The sequence below is a fragment of the Oxyura jamaicensis genome, chromosome 5, assembly GCF_011077185.1.
Source record: "Oxyura jamaicensis isolate SHBP4307 breed ruddy duck chromosome 5, BPBGC_Ojam_1.0, whole genome shotgun sequence".
NCBI lineage: Eukaryota > Metazoa > Chordata > Aves > Anseriformes > Anatidae > Oxyura > Oxyura jamaicensis.
The window spans coordinates 53,486,167-53,505,982 of record NC_048897.1 but is presented as its reverse complement, the minus strand read 5'-3'; the positions used below and the strand labels follow the sequence as shown (position 1 = coordinate 53,505,982).

The following is a 19,816-nucleotide window of genomic DNA, read 5'->3' as shown; positions in this document are numbered from 1 at the left end:
GGGGGGGAGGGGGGGGGCGGGGGGGGGCGCCGCCATTTGGCGGGCGGGAGGCGGCGCTCCGTGCGCAGGCGCGGTTTCGAGGGAGCGGCGCCCACTGCGCAGGCGCGAGGGCCGAAGGCGCCGGCGCAGCGGCAGGCGCGGGCCCTAACGCGCAGGCGCGTCCCGCGCGCTCTTCCAGCGGCCGGCGGAGCGGGAGGAGGCCGCGGCACGGCGGCACCGCGGCAGGTGCGGGACGGGGGCGCGGGGCCGGGATCCGGGGACTGGGTCGGCGACGGGGCGGGGAAGAGCGGGCCTTGCGCTGCGGGGCCGGGCTGGGACTGCACTGAGCGAGGCGGGCGGCCCGGCCCGGCCCGGCCCGGTTTGGCCTGGCCTGGCCTGGCCTGGCCTGGCCCGGCCGGGCCCGCCGGCGCGGTGAGGGCCGTGTGGTGCGGGCCGGGTGGGGCAGGCAGGGCCGCGCCTGGCGGCGGGCGCTGTGAGGGCCGCCCGGCGGCGTTGCCTCGGGCCTCGTGGGGGTTAGGGGGGGTGGGGACGTTCCCTCCGGGGCGCTGCCACGTGCGGGGCCCGGCGCGGGGGGGGTAGCGGGGCGCTGGGCCTGCGGGGCTGCCCGCGGTTATCGGCAGGCGCGGCTGTTGGTCCCGGCCATGGCAAACGGCTGGAGGTCAGCGGAGCTCGGACGGGGCCGTCCCTGCGCTACGTGCCCGGGCCTCCCCGCCGCTCCCGAGGCAGACCCGCCGTTAGGAGGTTAGCCCCGCGCTGCGGCCCTTCCCTCGGGCCGTTCCAGAAGGCGATCGGCTGGAAGCAAACTGCCGAAGAGACCTGGAGGCTGTGCTTGAAATGTTGTGTGCGTGCACCTCCGTGCTGACTCGCCCTCTTTTTTGTTTTCCTCTTCCCATTTTCATTCTGCTAATCCGAGGATATAGCTGGAGTTATTTTTTGAGCTGGAACGCATCACCTGAATCAGCTAGAAGTGGAGAACATCTGTCACGTCTCAGAATAAGCTTAGGTCTTAAAACTCTTGTATGTGTAAGAACAATTTCGTTAGCCTTCTCTGTTTTAGAACTATGAACAGGCTCACCCAGGAAAACTGTATTGGCTTGCTTTTACACCTTACTAGTACCTTGTGATAGTTATTTGGGAAACCCACAAGGATTTGTTTCTGTATGGTAAAACGATGGGTACAAACTTTTGTTTTAGCTGTGAATGAGACTCATGAGTGAAGCAGATGTGATGAAACACAGGAATGCATGAAGCACGTGGGAGACTCCTGAATGGTTGACAATCAGGGAACTGCTCAACTATTAGCTTCTTCAATCTAATCTAGGAGTAATCCATTCAGGCTTGTGTTCCTAGTTTAACTAGAAATTTGCCTCTGGTCATTTAGATAAAAATCCCTATTTCTGTGAATGTTTTAGGTTTTTCTGAACCTTCCACACTCTTTACATTAGAAAAAGAGGAAGATAATACAAATTCAGAGTTTTTAAAGTAACAAACTTGGATACATCTTAATACACCGAGCTCTTTATTTGTCTTTGTAGCTTGACCTATCTACTCTTGGCAGCCATTAGAGAGGGTGGGCAGCTTTCGGATTTAAGTAACGTCTGTTAGGAATAAATGCTTCCCCCGTCCCCTCCCTATAAGTAGGAGCAGCTACAACTCCCAAAGCCACTTTCTGCTAGTGTTGCAGCTGATATTTCACAGCCGAGTTCTACTTGAATCTTTGTTGCTGGAATGTTGAATATTTTTATTTCCGTAGGATAGTACCGCAGGACACCTTGCACCTCAGCCATGGAGAACTCGGATACTACAGAGGAGGAGAAGACGACGACTGTAAGCAATGACAGCACAGGCGATGGCACTGAAACAGCAACTGAAGAACAGCATATGGACTTTAGCACAGAAATCATGAGTGTAACTGAGATGGAACAATCACCTGATAGTTCCCCTGATTTGAATGAAGAGAACGCACAAGAAGAGGGTGAAATTCCAAACATTGAAAGCTTACAGACAACAGATATTGAGGCTGGCTTCCCTCCAGATTTTGACAAGTTCTGGAAAGTAGTAGAGGACAATCCCCAGGATTTCACAGGATGGGTATATCTACTACAATACGTAGAGCAAGAGGTTAGTATGTGTCCCCTTTTTCCTTAGTCTTCCAGAAATAACCAAACAAAGCCAAATTAACTAACAGATATTCCAGTAACAAACCTAGAGCAGTAAATCAGGCTTTGATACGTACTAAGACAACTGTTATTCCAGTAAGGAATCTAGAACTGTATGTCAGGCTTCCATACATACAATTTTAAGACAGTCACTGTTATCAGTGTTGTCGGCAGAGATCACAAAATAAGGGCAACAATTCTTAAGGCAATTTTAAAACAATAATTGTTTTGAAAATGTTAATAATGTAGATTTTTTTTACGCTTACAAGAACTTTGTTCCGGATTCTAAAGGTGAACCTGCCTGCTAAAACTTGCTCTTTACTAGAGATAACTCTTTGCAGTTAGATTTTGGTAGTGAATAATCAGCTATAATGCAAACAGAAAATGCTCGCTAGCTTTGTGAAAGCTAGGCACTTGGGCACATCCACTATTAGTAAAAACATGTTGGTCACACTTGACTTTTGTATCACCTTTCTCAGCTTTTAGTTAGAATAAGCTCTATGTGACCTCCCGTCTGTTGTTTTCATTCGATTCTTCTTAACTGCGTGCAGAAAAGCAAAAACGAATGAATAGCTTTTCACACAACATGGGATTGACTTGTGGGACTTCTCGCTGCAGGATATGTGAATACAGAACTTCTGTTGCTTGTTGAGCCCACGAAAACTCATGAAAAACAAAACTTGTGCGAGGCTGTAACAAGATGGTTCTGTCTAAGGAAGTCTCCAAGCTGTGAACTTTGTGGCTGGGAAAAGGCTACTGAGGAAGCTTCATCGTTTTTGTCCTGTTTTTATACTTCTCTTGGTCTGTCTATGAGGTGGCGTACTGCGTTGTATGGCTGCGTGGTCTGCCTGCAGCTGTCATTCCTGGACAAGATGCTAGCTAGATGCTTGTTCTGTTCTTCAGGCTACGTGTTGGAGATAACTTACTCCTTTTTATTGTGTGTTTCTTGCAGAACCACCTACCGGCTGCCAGGAAAGCATTTGACAAGTTTTTCACACATTATCCATATTGCTATGGATATTGGAAAAAGTATGCAGACCTCGAAAAGCGCCACGACAACATTAAACAATCGGATGAGGTACGTAGGTAGCTGGACGAAGCTATTGCCGTTGGTCCTGTTGGCCAAATAATGACTAACGCGCTGCAAGTCATTTGGCTGCCAGTACCTGCCATGCGTGGTCAGGTCTGCAGGGATTTTGTTTGCACTTGTCACTTCTGTGGCATTTGTAGCTAATGTTTTTTCTCTTTGTTGGCAGGTGCGTTAAACCTCTACAGTTTGTCAAGCTTTGCAGTGCAAGCCTCTGTATTACACTGCAGCTTAACAAGTAGGGCAGGGCTTTTCTGTCACTTACATTTATTACTCATTTTCAAAGCAATATAGTTGGTTTGCTGGTCACAATTGCTACATCTTATTGCATTTTTGGTCAGACGCTGTCAATGATGCTCTAATGGGTCTGTGCCCTATGGTCTGTACCCCAAAGCCTGCCCACACAACCTGGTCAGAATGCAGGGACCGCTGCGCTTTGAAGATCAAGACTCTGCACGTGGAGATCAGAACATTGCCATGTTCTATCCAACCTCCACCCGAATGGTAATGGTAGATTATTTAAACAAAATTCCAGTAATTAGTATTTCTAAGGTTCACCGGATAACACAGTGTTGCCTCTCTCTTAGGACACCCGTAAGTATTTGAAGTACAGTTCATGTTCTCTTCATAGGTTTATCGCAGAGGGCTTCAGGCAATTCCTCTTAGTGTTGACCTTTGGATACATTACATAAACTTCTTAAAAGACACCTTGGACCCTGATGATCCTGAAACTAACAATACGATTCGAGGGTAAGTAGAAAGCAGCCTTAGTGGTACACGAAGCACGTGCAGATAGTTATGTAGCTTAAACACCTTAATCCAGTTACGCTAAGGGGCTGCCTAATAACAGCCTGTAGTTATTTTAAGGAGTTTTAGGAGTTTATGGAGCTAAATTCTGTTAAGTAGTGGTAGACATTACAACGTGGTATGAGTTGTGAACTTCAGTTTACACCTTAGAAATGCTTTGTGAAGCTTTAGGGTGGTATGCAGTGCTGGAGCAGGTTCTCCATAAAAGTTTTTTGATTTCATTTCTTGGTGATTCTAGAATGTCTCACCTCATCTCCTGGTAATGGTCCTGGTTGAGTAAGAGGCTGCACTACAGTTCGACCTGAAGTTAAGTTGAGGCAGCCAGTCGCATGACCAGTGTGTATCTTTCATCTGTTAAACAGTTTTAGAAGCTTCTTTACAGGATCAAAGTGCTAAAGACTGTATGTTTTTAGTATCTTGTGTTCTGGCTTTTTGTCATCTTTTTTTTGCTCTATTATAATACTGGAGAAAAAAGGATAGGTGTGAACTCTCTGAATCTCTGGAGGTCTTGTGACAGATACCCAGAAGATAATGAATTTGTGGGATTGCAAGTAAATGAGGACACTTAGAATCTCTAAGCAAGATCTCTAAATAAACAAAAGCCAGAACTCTTCCTTGCTCTGTCACCGCATCCAGCATCAACTGTAAATTACTTTTCAGAGCCTATGAGCACGCAGTCTTAGCCGCTGGGACAGACTTCCGTTCTGACAGACTATGGGAGATGTATATAAACTGGGAAAATGAGCAGGGAAACCTGAGGGAAGTTACATCCATATATGATCGCATCCTTGGAATTCCAACACAGCTCTACAGTCATCACTTCCAAAGGTAAAGAGAAAACCAAGGAGTAGCTAATGCCGTGAATTTCTCAAGCACGCACAAACCTATTTCTGTAGATGTGAAAATCTTTTTTAAGAACAGCTTGAAATAGTTGCTTAGCTTTATATATTCCTTTATTTACTCATATGCTTTGACAAACTTTTAAGTACTGATACACATTTTCAGAATATGTTTTTACGTTAAAACACAAATTCTGCTGTGGAATAAAGGAAGGCATTGAAATGTCAGAAGCAGGGATGTCTTTGAAAAAGCAGAAGAGCAGTTTTTAAAACTTCCTCATGCAATGTTCATTTGTGGTTAAACATTAATTTTGTTGAAACCCAAATAGAAATACCTGGTTAAGTGTTAGATAGTAGAATTGTACGTTAGTATGGAGAGGTTAAGAGGGATCTGGAACCTCTGGTTAAATTATACGGCAGTCTTCCTTGTAATTTCTGCAGACCTATGTGGTCTGTTTTCACTATTGAAGTTCATTGTCCCTTCCTTTCTCTCTCAAATTTAAAGCTTCTGAATATCTGATAAATAGTGGGAGGTCTCTTTTGTGCACATGTTGTCACAAGTTGCATGCTCATTTTTGCTCTAGATTGATAAAGTAGTACAGAATCCCAGCAGGGTTTATTGTGTGTTCTAGTTACGCAGAGTATTAAAACATAAAAGGTCAAATTTGTGTTGACTTGTTTCTAACTCTTTTTTTTCAGGTTTAAAGACCATGTACAAACCAATTTGCCACGAGAACTTCTAACTTCGGAGCAGTTCGTTCAGCTGCGCAGAGAACTAGCGTCTGCGAATGGCCACAGTGGGGAGGACGTGTCAGCTGGAGATGATCTGCCCTCCGGTACTGAAGATATAACTGACCCTGCTAAGGTACACGTGCAGAGAGAGTTCATTGGGATTTCTTGCCCTAATCTGTGGCTAAGAGAAGTATATATTTGCAGACAATCTAGTATGTTTGTAGCAGATATGTTCACATAGTTGTTTGCATATCACTGCTCTTTGTCTGTAGAGCATATGCTTCCAGCATTTTCATAGGTATCAAAGAAATGGAGTTCATCATCGTTAAGATGAGACCAAAACTTCACACAGAAAACAAATTCAATTGGGTTGCGCTAAGAGCCAAGGTATCATCGGGGCAACACCCCCCTCCCTTCCCAAGCTGTTTCGTATAGCATTTAGTGCATCTGTGCTACTTTGCCTATATAACTGTTATCTTAAAGTGCACTGTGGTATCTCCCTGTTACATTTTTTCTAACAATTGTGTTTTAGCTAATCACTGAAATAGAAAACATGAGGCACAGAATCATTGAGATTCATCAAGAAATGTTCAATCACAATGAACATGAAGTCAGTAAGAGGTGGACATTTGAGGAAGGGGTAAGTTCATTTTTCTTCTATGTGAGGCAGCGTGTGTGAGAGTTTTGAACATAAGACTGGGAATTAGGAATATTGATTATTGGTTAGGCCTTACAGTTTAAGCTGTGGGGCTTTGAACAGAGGTCTAGCTTTACTTCTGTGCCATTTTTATCAAAAAGCAGTTTGTGAGGTCAACTCTGTCATCTGAGGACGTAAGTCTTCAAACAGTATTTGGAGAGAGGCAAGATGGCGTAATGTTATTTTACTGAGTAGTGTTTAAATATACATGTATGAAATGCTATGCCATTCACTATGCATCTGGAGCATTACAAAATAACTGGAATTGCTGCCTTCTTCCCTTCTTTAATTGAAAAGGTAGGCATATCCTAAAAGGAGAATGACATTTGTGTTTGCATGTGTATTTTTTGATTGCACTCAAGTCTGAAATCAATTAGCTTTGTTTTCCAGAAGTAGCCATCATAACCTGCAGCTCCCATATTTAAGTGTTAGAAGTAATTAAGCCAATTGTTTATCATAATATTTTCTATGTAGAATTAAGCTTAATTACTTTTTAAAAGCAGCCTGAGTTTTTAATTCTCAATTTGGCAAACATGTTATTGCATAACACTTTGGTCTTGTCTTAAATTTATCATCTTTTCAAAGAGTATGGCATATTGAACGGTTGGGACAGGTCTCAGGCCTGTTGTTACATTACTTACTGTGCTTTGTTAGAGTAGGCAGGGTAACTCATAAGCCAAAGGAGCTCAAAAATACAGCACTGTAACCAGTCCTAGCACAAAGTCAGACTCAAGCGATCTCCCCTTTCTTGTTGCACAACAGCCTAAAGTGCTGTTGTTACTAGCTCTGCGTGTTGCAGGATCACTTCTGTACCAGATACCTGTCCTAGAAGGAAGCAAAGGATACCAAATATGTCCCTAGAGGAGGCGAGGCTCAAATATGCTGATGTGTAGAATGGTTATGTGAGTATAGCTGTTATACTCGCAGGATCAGGAAACAGTAAGCTATAGATTAGTGAAGATTTGAAGAATGCTACAACTGCAGACATGCTGCAGAATAACCTGTTTCTGATAGGTTTTCTATGTTGCTCTTGGCCAGAATCTATACCTGCTCTACTAAAAGTATATCTGCTCTGTAGATACTAACATGTTGGATCTATAAAGAGTGGAAAACAAAGTTATACAGGTCTTTACAATGGGCAGAAATGAGGTAGATACGTAGCTGATGTCAGGTAGGAGTGATGGAAGCCACTTAGACCTTCTTTGCTATTATTCAAGTGGCACCAATGTATCTGTGAATTTATCAAGACAAAGACCTTACTGGATTCCATAGTAGAGCTCAGTAAGGAATGTGAAGGGGATGATGGGCTTTAGGTTTTGGGTGGTCTTGAAGGATTGAATGTTTCTGCTTAATTATCAAAATTCTCCGGAGACTTGAATGGATATCTCGGGGGTAGAAATGCACAGGAGAGGAATAATGAGGTAAAATTAAAACTGAAGAGAAGAAAAGCAAAAGATCTCTGGAAGGATGTCTTGCTATGTTGAGTTCAAAGCAGTGTTTAAATTTTCCCTTCTGAACTCTGTCCAACAGAACTCCTCCTGTCAGGAGTAAAAATGAAATCTTGTTAGCTATTAAATAATCGACTTAATGTAAATATTTCATATGAAGTTCTATCCAATCCTGTCTTCCCTTGCTGTTTTTCTCAACCAAATTTGGAACTTAATTTGTAGGATGTGCACTAGTACAATGGTAAGTACTTCGATTGTATATTCGTATGTGGACAATAATTGTTTATAATGTCATTGTTACGTTATGATGGGAGGCTTGCAAGGGAGTAGTAACTGTTTGTCTTGTTCTTCTTCAAATTCTTTGAACACTGGCACTCAAAAAGCTTTATATGTAAACAAGGTATTGGTGTAATGTCACTGTCAGCAGTGTTTCCCAACTAAGTGGGATTATCCCACGTGACTGACTTGAATAGGTGATGAGGTAACGCTCCGAAGTCCTGCTTATTTCAGTGGCATTACTTGAATGGCGTGGGGTTATTTTCTAACCCATTTGGTTGTATGCTTATTAGTCATACGTTGCCAACCTATCACTCTTGCAGATAAAGAGGCCTTACTTTCATGTAAAACCTCTGGAGAAAGCTCAGCTGAAAAACTGGAAAGAGTACTTAGAATTTGAGATAGAAAATGGAACTCATGAGCGAGTTGTGGTCCTCTTTGAAAGATGTGTTATTTCATGTGCCCTCTATGAGGACTTCTGGATTAAGGTAAGGGAAGTGGTTTACCACTGATCTCTCACCGACTGCATACATTGATCTAGTGACTAACCTTTTGTACTCTTGTTGAATGTTGTTCATATATAACTATATCTGTTGCATTAGGAGATGGTCTGCTTGCAACCAGATTTGACTGCTGCATATGCCAACTTCGTTGCCTCTCTACGTCCTTCCTTACAGAAACTAGTCTAGTGGTTCAATAAAGGTGCTGAATGGGTTTAAACAAAAGAATTTTATCGTTCTGTCATGTATTTAAAGACAAATATAAGCTGTAATATTATTCAATCTCTGCTCTGTTTTCAACTATAGTATGCCAAATACATGGAGAATCATAGTATTGAAGGAGTGAGGCATGTCTACAGCAGGGCTTGCACAATACATCTTCCCAAGAAACCAATGGTTCACATGCTGTGGGCTGCCTTTGAGGAACAGCAGGGTAAGAGCAAGGTTTTTCCTGGGAGGGATTCTGTTCTTAAGAAGCTGTTGAATGTGTCAAATTTTAAGGCATCTTCACTGGTGTTTTAGGCAATATCGATGAAGCAAGAAGAATCTTGAAAACATTTGAAGAATGTATTCTAGGTCTAGCTATGGTTCGCTTGCGAAGAGTAAGCTTAGAACGCAGACATGGAAACATGGAAGAAGCTGAACACCTGCTTGAAGAAGCCATTAGGAACGCCAAGTCAGTTAGTGAATCGTCATTTTATTCCATCAAATTAGCTCGGCACCTCTTCAAAGTACAGAAAAATCTTCCAAAGGCAAGAAAAGTGCTGTCAGAAGCCATAGAAATTGACAAAGTATGTGTTTCCTCTTTGGCTTTGTTTTTAATACAGCAAACTGATTTTTTTTCTTTCTGAACCACTTTTATAACTTCTATAAATACGGCAACAATGATGACAGGTATTTTGACTGTATGTAATGTTTCATTACTGCATGGAGACACCAGTCCCTCTAAACTGATGTTGCCATATTTACAGCTTTCAGCTGGAAATTTGCAGCTTGTAAGTCTCTAGTCAGATGCATAACTTGCTTCACACCTTCATTTTCCCTCTTTAGAATCATAAACAGTTCTGGGAGTGTTCCTATTTCAAGGCAAACAAAATTGACCACGTAGGCAGTGTTCTTGAAGCATTCTCTGTAACACTCCAGCCCTATCTGTTAGCTCAACATCACATCTGTTTCTGTAGCGTTAGCTGACTTCTGTTCTATTTGTGAAATAAACCAGGTCAGAGATCACCAGTATAAGAGCAAGATGTTTATGTTGACTGTTTTAGCATATGCTTATGTTCCAGAACACATCCAGTAGACGTGCATTCAGTGTTAAATACCTATTATGATGGATCTACAGCTTCCGATACTTTATTTTTTTTCCGCAGGAAAATACAAAACTGTATCTCAACTTACTTGAAATGGAGTACAGCGGTGATCTCAAGCAAAACGAAGAAAACATCTTGAGTTGTTTTGATAAAGCTGTTAATGGTGAATTGTCTATAAAAATGAGGATTACATTTTCTCAGAGAAAAGTGGAATTTCTTGAAGACTTTGGTTCTGATGTGAACAAGTAAGATATAATCTGTGCAGTGGCCAAATTAAGGTCTCCAAAAGAGTGGTTGTAAAAGTAGTAGGGAAGAGGTAGCATTAGCTGCGTGCATGAAGTGTTGTGTGTTGGTTTTTTTTTGTCATCAGCTAGCTCTCTGAGGTGTAGGTGTTTTTCTAAACCAAAGTCCTATCTTGACAATCTTGAAGTAGAAATCTCTTTTCAGAAAATTATCCCTTCTTTCTGAGAAACCTAATGCCTTATAGTGCAAAATCCCATTGCCTGTAACTTCTTACTTTAAAGGGGGATGCCTCTCAAAGAGAAAGTGAAGTGTTCTGTGACACAGGTGTAGTATATATTTCTGTACCCTGTGAGTCACTGCTTGATTTTCCAACAGTGCATTTTTTTGGTATTTCTCTACGTTTGTAAGTGTTAACAGTGCTGTACACTTACATGGGAGGATCAGATATTTAAGTAAAATTTGCACTTCTATTGCTAATAGCCTTTCTTCATCTTAATATTCTCTAATGTAAAATAAGTTTTCTTTTTATTTACATTTTGCAGCTAATTAACTTGGAAAGTTTAACCGTGAGTTAGTTTTTCTGCTTTGTATGTTTTTAAAAATAGGTTTAAATTATGTTGACTCTGAAAACTCAGACTTGCATGGCAGCTGGGCATTGCAACTTTGGAGTCCTAAACAGTCCAAAGTAAATGAAGCTTTAAGCTCTCAAATAATATGAGAGGGCAGAATACGTACAAGAAACTTCTCACGAAGAGCAATATTGATAGAAGAAGCATTTTTCAGTTGATACCTTGTAAGCTGTTTTATGCAGCAAGTGAACTTTATGTTTAGCTATTTGAATTTCAGTTAGGAAATGTTAGTCTTATGCTGTCAGTCAGCAACGTATGGTTATACTTAGTACATGAATAGTGTAACTCTTGTCCTGTGTTAGATATGTTTGTTCTCTCCGTACCCTTTGGGAAAAGGCAGTGCGTACAACTTCAGAATTATTTTAATTTTGTGTAATGCTCATTTCCAGTATTTAAGGAAGTGCAGCTTCCTAAATACCAATGCTCCTATGGATGGCATCAACACTTAAGTGAAGTAACGTAATCACTGGAAGGAGCAGCTGTATCACAAACAAGTTGTCTGAAACTTCTCTGTGATGTTCATTTATAAAGAACTGTGTGAAGCATGCTAAAAGTTGAGCAAAAAGTTGGGAATTTTAGAGCTAACACTTCTGAAAAAAATTCTTTACTCTGCATTGTGGAATCCACCCTTCAAATTACTTTGTTTTGTTTTCCTATCTCTATTGTGAATCACTGAGAAAAACATGGATTATGATTGAATTTGTTTTAGAATGTGTTAGTATTTTTACATTTTGAACTAGACTTCTTAAAATTGCTTATTTAAAGCGTTAGCGTGGAAGTGGTGAACAAAGTGCTATTTTTTTCTTCTGTCTTCTTCAGGCTTTTGGATGCTTATGATGAACATCAAGCACTTCTAAAGGAGCAGGATTCTTTAAAAAGAAGAGCAGAGAACGGGTAGGAAGTCTGTTAACCCGAGGTTATTCTGTCAAATATATATTAGCTTAAACCTACTGTTAGAACAAAATAACTTTTTTAATCACTTAAAGGTATATGCTAGGGCTATACTACTGGCTTACACTTGGAAACATTTATTGGAAGTGAACTTTTAATAATGTATCACAGGAATAACTAAATACTGTTAACAGTAGCTAAGTCTCTAAGGAGGTGGGTGCTGTTGGTGTCTCAGTTGGAGCCCCAGTATAATTTCAAAAGCAGACTGTTGTTCTGAGCACCACATACTACCATCTTTTTCTGAATCATATTCCATTACTCTGTTTGGACAGGATGCCAGCTTGGAAAATATTACTTACCCATATCCATTCGCGTATTTCTTACACAGACATTTCTCAAAATTTAATTTAAGATACCATTTACAAGCGTATAATAACTTTGCAGGTCAGAAGAACCAGACGAAAAAAAGATGCTCACGGATGACCCAACTATGGCCTCAGCACAGATGATGGATGGAGACATGCAGGTCAATCAGGCGGCATATAACTATAACGCCTGGTATCAGGTCGGTATATGCTTTGGTTACTACTTCTAACACCTGTTCTGAATATATGCAAATTGTTGTTTTCCCTGTCACTGCTCTTTATCTGTGGCCAAATTGGCAGGGTAAGGTTGGAGTAAAACTTAGCTCATTGTGGTTGCTTGCTTTTCTTTCTATTACAGAAGTGTGAAATATTTCTCTCTAGCGTGGAGCAATGCTAGCAGCTTGGTGCCTAGCCCTTCATGCGAAGGGAAGTGTAGGTGAAGGATGCTGCTGGCAGAGGGCAACAGACGTGTTCTGTGCTGCAACCTTTTGCCCAGGAATGTCACCTTGGGTTACCACTTACGGAGTTCTCGTAGTTACTTTCTCCAACTAGTAGTTGTTAGAATGTCTCAGTATGGGGTATGCTGCTAAATACCTAAGGTCGGCTGAGGTAGGGTGCAGCTGGTTGCTGTGAGACCATGGGAACCATCTCAGTGATGGTTCCTGCTAGCTGCAAACGGATAGATTTAAAGGGGTTAGTGTCAGGATGTGTGGCTCTCCTCGCCTGTGGGGTTTGCTGTGAGAGTGAACACGGACAGTTTATGCTTTCATTATCTTCTCCTTCCCTTCTGTTGAAATGGAAATGATGAGGAAGAGCTGTAGGGCAGTTACCAAAGAGGGGATTTGAGGCACAATGTGTTCACTTTGACCTGCCCTGTATCTGAAGACTTTCTAAACACGTGCTTCTTAAGCAATTAAAAACATTACAGGCAACAGTATCTGCTTCTGCACTGGCTGTTGTTAACAATCTGATCATGGACTTGCATCTAAACCAGACTTCAGTTTTACCTCAGTAACAACACTGAATTCCAGAAGGTTTTGTAGGGTGGTTCAGAGCTTGTAGGCATTACATTGAGGAGGAACAGCCCGAGTTGTTCCACACCTGATACCAGATCAAGATGCAGGATGCATGCAAAGCCTCAAACAAAAGGTGGTGAGACACGATTGTTCTGGATGTGACACGGAGCGTGTTGACACTTGTATGACCACAGTGGCTGGTCTGTTCAGAGCGATTAAAATTACAAAGGGGTGAACTTAAATGTGTCTCTCAGGAACGATAGATAGCTTAATAGATATCCTTCCAGGAACGCGGCTGTTCTGACTTACATTATCATGTGTCTCTTTCTAGTACAACTACCAGAACGCGTGGAATTACGGACAGTATTATTCTCCTTCAACTTGATCAGAAGAGTGAATGAAATTCACTGTGCAGTTTCAACGAAGAAAGAGTAAAATATATTTTTCTAAATTAGGGATGTTAAAGAACTGTTGTAATACTTGCTTTTTGTTCTTTTGCATGTAAAATGAGCTGATGTTCACAGGGTATGTGTGAAGCAAGATTTGTGTGCTGATAACTGATAAATGGTATCTCTGTACAATTCTAGTTTACTATAAATGCATTTTTTTTTAATTCCCTGCACTAACTTATGGAGCTATCTGGAGAATTTGTTTTCAGTCTCATACTGATTCCTGGGGTGGGTTGACCTGGGCTGACTACTAGGTGCCCACCCAGCTGTGCTTTCATTCTCTTTCCTCAGCAGGCCAGGGGAGAAGATATGATTTAGTAAGTTGTGGGTTGAGGTAAGGACAGGGAGCTTGCTTGCCAATTCAGAGTAGGGCAATGAGAACTAAAATCAAACTAAAAGCACTGTCCTGATCCCCCTTCTTCCCAGGTTCAACTTCAATCTTAATTCTTCTACCTTCTCCACTGCAAAGTGGCATAGAGGGATGGCAAATAGGGCTTGCAGTCATAACGCTGCTTCTCTGCTGCTCCTTCCTCCTTGCAACCTTCCCCTGCTTAAGTGGGGGGTCCCTCCCAGGGGGTGTGGTCCTTCACCAAGTGCTGCACTGTGGGCGTTCCCTTGGGGCTGCAGTTCACCAAGAACTTCTCCAACATGTGCCTGTACCTTGGGAACAGGCAGCTACAGCGTGGGTCCCCCAGGGGCTGCGGGTTGTGCTGGGGCACATCCACCTGCTCTGGCACGGGATCCTCTGCAGGCTGCAGCAGCGTCTGCTTTGCCAGGGCACCCCTTGGGCTGCAGGGGAACTGCTGTGGCACCTCCTGCCCTCTCCCGCAGTAACTGTGGGGCCTGCAGAGATATTTCACACATCTCTTGTTCTTCCTGCAGCTGCTGTGCGGTGTGTTTTAGCCTTTCTTAAATACGTTGTCACAGCAGTGCAGCTGGTGCTCATTGGCTCAGCCTTGGCTGGCACTGGCTTTTATCTGACTTGGAGCAACCCCTGCAGCCCCCCGCTAGTCAAGTCTTGCCACCTAAGCCCAATACAATGCCACAGAGTCAATCAGTGAATCCAAACTTTTCCTAAAAGCAGTTGTGATTCCCGTTAGCCCCAGTGGCTGCTGTAAGAAACAAGCAGGTCTCGGCTGGCTGCCAGTTCAGGGACAAGGCTCTCCTTTGACTTGTTCTGCTCTCCTTCCCAAGCAAAACTTCATATCCTGCTTTCACCGTGAGATCTTTTTCTATGCCCCAGTGAGCAAATCTGAGACTACTTTGTTTGTAGTGTTATAACAGAAACTCTTCAGCTTAACATGGCAGCCTTTGAAAGCTGTGATATGTTTTTTCTATTCTGTGTGGGGGGTCAAAAATTAAAATGCAGTGCAAAATGATGTTGCGTTCTTTTTTTAAGAAGCACAAACTGTGTTTGGGATGATTTTTGTATCTAGTTTTTCATGTACACAATGTGAGCAAACTTTTTTCATTTGATCAAAGTGATCATTCTCATTTTCGTAATAAAAGCAAGGAATTCAGTAGTTCTTGGAGCTTTCTTGGGTTTCCTCATTAACACTAAGAATTCCAGACTCCACAGGTTCTACAGCTGTCTTGTTTAAAAAACATCTACCTTTAGTATAGGAACACCACCTCAGGAACTTAGAGGCAGACATAGTTCTCTTTTAGGAAGGGGTTAGTATCATGCCTGACACTTCAAAATGTATTTAAAGGTGAAATCTAATATATATGTGTATTTAAGAATTATGTATGGTGTTACTTAAAGAGTCACCTTCGTCTTCCCCTCTAATATTTTAGATGAAGTAATACTGCTGGTGAGTGCTCTTGTAAAACCTAACAGCTGCACAAAAGATAAAGCTGAAAGAGAAACACAGGGCTTTGCATTGAGCGTGGTATTGAGGTAAATACAGCCCAGTAAAATATTACTGAGCACTAGAAGCATCGATAAACCCAGTCATGGTGGTTCAGGGTGGGTCTGCTCCTTCAGCAGTTTTACTTGACACTCATGCACCTCCCCTCCCCCCATACTAAGAGAAGTTTTAAGGTAAGCGTACACAAGAGTAAAATCAGTTGCAAGTATAAACAACGTTTTCTTTAGTGGTATGTTACTGTACAGCAGTTGGGGGAAACAAACTTGATTTCGATACAAGGCCACAGTTGTAGTTATATCCTGAAGTTACAAGAGCAAAACTGCAGCTGTCAGAAGCTTTCTTGCTCAAATGGATTCCCAGCAGCAAGGAAAATCTTCACTTCATTCAATATCCACCAATTCCACTTCAAAGAAAAGTTTTGCGTTTGGTGGAATCCTGTTGGCACAAGTTAAGGAAGCTTTAAAAAAGAAAAGCACGCAGTTGTGTTTATGAAGCTAAGCTACGGGATTTACCACCTGCTCCTTGCCAGTTTGATGTTTCCCTGACCTATGTTAACGTACTGGGTTTACAAAGTAGCCACTGCTGCTGCTCAATACTGGTGGTCACAAGATATGCAGAACCAGCTCTGCAGATAAGCCTTTATTCATACTGCTTGTTATTCCAGTTCCTCTTAGGATGAGCAGCTGAGTTTTACCTTAACTGCCTGAGTGCTGGCTCTGTTTTTGGGATAGTCACTCATCTTCCTCTGAGAGGTCAGATTGTCCGAAGGCGTACCGCAGTGGGGAGAAAGGTGTGGGATGGTTTTTGAGGGGGAAGGTTGTTTTAGACATTTAGACAACACTTTAAAATCAGGATATAAGGTTAGAGGAAGAGAGAATAATCCTTTTCCTTCTTCCTAATAAACACCAGGAAGGGTTGGTAAAAAAGTGTTCTGTGGGACCCCTCCTTCAATTGTTTCCCAGAACCGCTGCTTCCAGGCAAGCTTCACCTGCTTCTCAGTAGCAGCAGGTAACTTTACCTCTCACCTCAATGACACTTGTTAGCATCTCCATTTGTGCTGCAGGGGTAAGCATTCAAAAGCAGCTAGACTAAATAAAAACGAGGCAGGAAACACTAGCAAGTTATCTTCTCTATCACCTGGCATGCAGTCACCTGTACGGGAGGTTTTCTTCCAAAGGGGCAGTTGGCTCTGTCAGCTCACTAAACTTAAGATATTCTTTAACGCCCTAAGCCTGCTATAAGCAGTGAGTGAATGTTTTCCCCATTTTATCCCTGTCTGCAAAGCACATCATTCTTTCTGCCAAGGGTTTCCAAATTACTTAAGACAGCAGTCGGTAGTTGATTGTGAAAGGATACTTTGCATCAGGCTGCCCTTTCTTGCCGTACGCCCACTCGGGTTCAATTTCCAGTTGAGCCTTCTCTCCTTTGCTCATCGTCAAGAGAGCTTCATCCCACTAAAAACAAAACAAAGACAAACAAAGCCAAAGTCTTCAAGCACTAAAAACCACAAACATTTTAGATGCTTTTTTCACCTTGCTCCTATGAAGACCTGTGCAATATCACATAATTTGGGCACGCTCGTCCACTCCAAGGTGTACACTGGGGCAGTTCCATTCTTTCCACGTGAGGAAAGGTTTACCCCCAGCTGATGTTCCCTGCTCTCGCACCAGCCTGGACCATGCCCCACAGCTCAGGGTCATGCTTTGACATTGTACAGCTCCTACTGAACTGATGAAATCAACACGCTTGTTTCAATGTAAGCATCCAGTCTCAGAGCACATTTCACTCCGAAGTGGATTAGTGCTTACTTAAGGCTGACTCTCAAAGCCTGCTTTTATTTCAGTGCTTGTCCCTCTTCAAGACTCTCACTCACTGCCCCAAGCTGCTGATCAGTTCAGCATCGTATCAACACGACGAACAGCTGCCACGCACGTCTTGTGACTGCCTGAGGAGTGTACCTGGCACCCACACAAAGCACAGGAGTGTTCAGTCACGATAATAAAGAAGAACCCAGGCAACCACCGCAGTACTGGCCACGTGCCCAAGGCCGTTCTCCCCTTCCCAGTGGTGCCCCTAAGGCTGCCTTTCTACGTAGCAGCAGCACGGAGGGCCATGAGCATGACTACATAGAAAAAAGGTAGGCATAAGATCCTTCTTGTATTCTTATCTTGTGCAGGCAGCCACCAATAAATACCACCACGAGCTCAGCGGCAGCAGCGAGATGGAGTCAAGCAGCACATTTGCTTTGTGCATACGCCGGTATCTCCCCGACACACCAGGTGTACACCAGCTTCTGTGACTTTAAGATTTACACAAGCGGGTGGATCCGCAGCACGCTGAACTCTGCTACTTGGGGCTTTTAGTCTGCCTGGGTATTCCCCTCACGCTGATTCTGCCTTCGTTACCCCCAACAGCCAGTGCAGGCTACAGCAGAGCAATGACAGCACCAAAACAGCTCGGTTCAGTACACGAGGGAACCAGAATTTGGGGTTTCAGCATACAGCTGAGTTAACGGATGAACTGAACTACAGATGAGGAGGCACTGAGGCAAATAAAAAGAGATGCTGACAAAACCCCATCTTCCGACCGAGTGAAGCACACAATGCATCCCGCAGCAGAGCCCCGGGAACCCGATAATCTTGCCTATTGTGCAGAGCACGACAGAGACAGCGAGAGGCTGAACGTGTCCTGGGAACAGGCAGTTGTTAGACCACTTAACGAGAGCAGTGACACTGCAGATGGATGGATGCATCCATAATGAACAAATATTACATCCTGCTGACGTAAAAGCTTTCAGCGTGCCTTTTTACCTCGTCAAGAAACAACAGCTCAAAACCTGCACCGCAGTCCTAAACCCTGCAGAATGAAAACTCTTTTTGGATTCTGAGGGAGTCAGTAATGATTTACTTACGCCTCTGATAACTTTTCCTATGCCAACTTTGAAACTTAAAGGCTTGGCAGCTTTTTTCTTCTTTGAACCTGAAAGAAAGCAGTGTTTTCATTTGCTTTAACATCACTCCAACACATGCAACACTCCTATTGAAACTTACTGTTATGATCACGCTTTACATAGAAACCGATTCTTATGATATTACTTTTAGCACAGACAAATTTTTAGGGGAAAAACTTAGTGCTGCGCACTAAAAGCATTATCCAATGATCAAGGTGCACCAGGAGCTAAAGCTGACAAGCACCTTTTAGATACGGATCCACTGAACCCATAAGAGCAATTTCTGAATGACGAGATTTCAGATGACACAAATGCATTACTGAATCAAACAAACAAAAGTCATTAGGGAACCAGTTTTGCTCTCAATGCTGTAGAAAGATTTTAAAACACGTAGGATGAATGACAGGCAGCATGTGAATGACAGCCCTGAATGACAGTTCCTCTCGGTGTTGAACAGCGCTGCTGGAGGACAGTTTCTAGCAGTTCAGACTTCGTATGCACGAATCCTCTGATCAGAATTCAGAGAATTTCTAACATACTTCTCTGCAGTAAATACAGTAAGAGACTACTTCAAACCAGTGTCGCTCCAGTGTCTCCACACCTGGGGGCTTATTAGAGAAATACACCAATTAGCGGATATTTAGGGAAGCTAACTCATCTAACTCATTGTTGATGCCTGAGTTCTGTAGATAAGGACATCTCCCTGAGCAGGACCCGTCCTTCCTCCAAGCAATTTCTGGGCTTATTGAGTCCTCGCATTTCACATTATTTGTGGCCTGGAGAATGCGAAACTCGAGGTCTGGCAAGAGGCAGCAGTGTCACGTTACAGCCACCAGCCCTAAAATAACGCCCTGCCTTCCCTCATGGAAAATCTGACCGCAGTGGATGCAGGGACGGCCCGGCGAGGCGACAGCAAAAGCCGTGCTTCTGGAGTCAGGCCAGGCCGACCACGACTGCTGGAGGAATCCAGCTGCCTTCCTCTGCACGTCTGGAGCAAAACCCCAGCGCGCAGCACGCACGGCCTCACCTGTTTGAACGTTGGTGTCAAAGACTGTCCCGTCCTGGAGCTTCCCCGTGTACCAGCAGTGCACGGTGTCTCCCTTCTTCGGGAAGTTGATTTTGTCGCCCTTCTTCAGAATGGACTTGGTGTACTTCGGCGGCCCCTGAGGTCATGGGCACGCAGTTAGGGCTGCTGCAGGAACCCGGCCCGGCCCGGCTGTGCCGCAGCGGTGGGGGGCTGCTGAGCCGGGCCGGCCCCTGCCCACTCCCCCCCGGCACCGACCTCCTCCCGGGCCTCCTCGGGCTTCGCCGCTCTCTCCTTGGCCTCCTCCGCCTTGGCCGGCCTCGCCTGCTCCGCCGCCGGCTCCGCGCCGTCCGTGCCCCGAAAGCGCTGCGGGGGGCGGCGGCGTCAGGGCCCGGCACGGCCCGGTACGGCACCACACGGCCCGGTACGGCCCGGTACAGCCCGGTACGGCCCGGTACAGCCCGGTACGGTACCATACGGCCCGGTACGGCCCGGTACAGCCCGGTACGGTACCACACGGCCC

The 19,816-nt window shown here is 43.9% G+C and overlaps 2 protein-coding genes and 1 non-coding gene across 9 annotated transcripts; 2 read left to right on the top strand and 1 right to left on the bottom strand.

The window, feature by feature from the left end:
- Nucleotides 1-167: 167 nt before the first annotated feature.
- PRPF39 (pre-mRNA processing factor 39) lies at nucleotides 168-14,971 on the top strand. Of its 7 annotated transcripts, none has more exons than XM_035328552.1 (14): nucleotides 168-225; nucleotides 1,754-2,121; nucleotides 3,112-3,237; nucleotides 3,878-3,996; nucleotides 4,714-4,881; nucleotides 5,592-5,757; nucleotides 6,157-6,264; nucleotides 8,369-8,533; nucleotides 8,852-8,978; nucleotides 9,068-9,336; nucleotides 9,916-10,100; nucleotides 11,547-11,621; nucleotides 12,063-12,183; nucleotides 13,331-14,971. In XM_035328552.1, exons 2-14 carry the CDS (start codon nucleotides 1,786-1,788, stop codon nucleotides 13,382-13,384), a joined length of 2,019 nt encoding a protein of 672 aa, XP_035184443.1. In that variant the 5' UTR covers nucleotides 168-225; nucleotides 1,754-1,785; the 3' UTR covers nucleotides 13,385-14,971. The 7 variants fall into 7 exon arrangements, with proteins under 7 accessions (XP_035184443.1, XP_035184446.1, XP_035184444.1 ...); XM_035328555.1 differs by lacking the exon at nucleotides 168-225 and adding an exon at nucleotides 3,588-3,750 and having other exon boundaries at nucleotides 2,099-2,121; nucleotides 3,112-3,484; XM_035328556.1 differs by lacking the exons at nucleotides 168-225; nucleotides 1,754-2,121 and adding exons at nucleotides 3,416-3,484; nucleotides 3,588-3,750.
- Nucleotides 9,422-9,507, top strand: LOC118168719. The gene has a single exon (XR_004751756.1). It is a non-coding gene; the product is annotated as a small nucleolar RNA SNORD127 (small nucleolar RNA).
- Nucleotides 14,972-15,426: 455 nt separating the features above from the next.
- On the bottom strand, nucleotides 15,427-19,671 carry FKBP3 (FKBP prolyl isomerase 3; the record flags this gene model as incomplete). Its single annotated transcript, XM_035327606.1, has 5 exons — nucleotides 15,427-15,754; nucleotides 16,676-16,773; nucleotides 18,231-18,298; nucleotides 19,297-19,432; nucleotides 19,552-19,671. Coding segments are annotated over 5 exons (477 nt in total), but the record flags the coding sequence as incomplete, so codon positions are not given.
- Nucleotides 19,672-19,816: the final 145 nt, after the last annotated feature.

What these genes read in the sequence shown, in the direction of transcription:
- PRPF39 (XM_035328552.1), top strand. Translation starts at nt 1,786, where the DNA reads ATGGAGAACTCGGATACTACAGAGGAGGAGAAGACGACGACTGTAAGC. An exon ending in ATGAGGACTTCTGGATTAAG is followed by an intron (nt 8,534 to 8,851) that starts GTAAGGGAAGTG and finishes TTTCAACTATAG; the next exon opens with TATGCCAAATACATGGAGAA. An exon ending in ACTATAACGCCTGGTATCAG is followed by an intron (nt 12,184 to 13,330) that starts GTCGGTATATGC and finishes GTCTCTTTCTAG; the next exon opens with TACAACTACCAGAACGCGTG.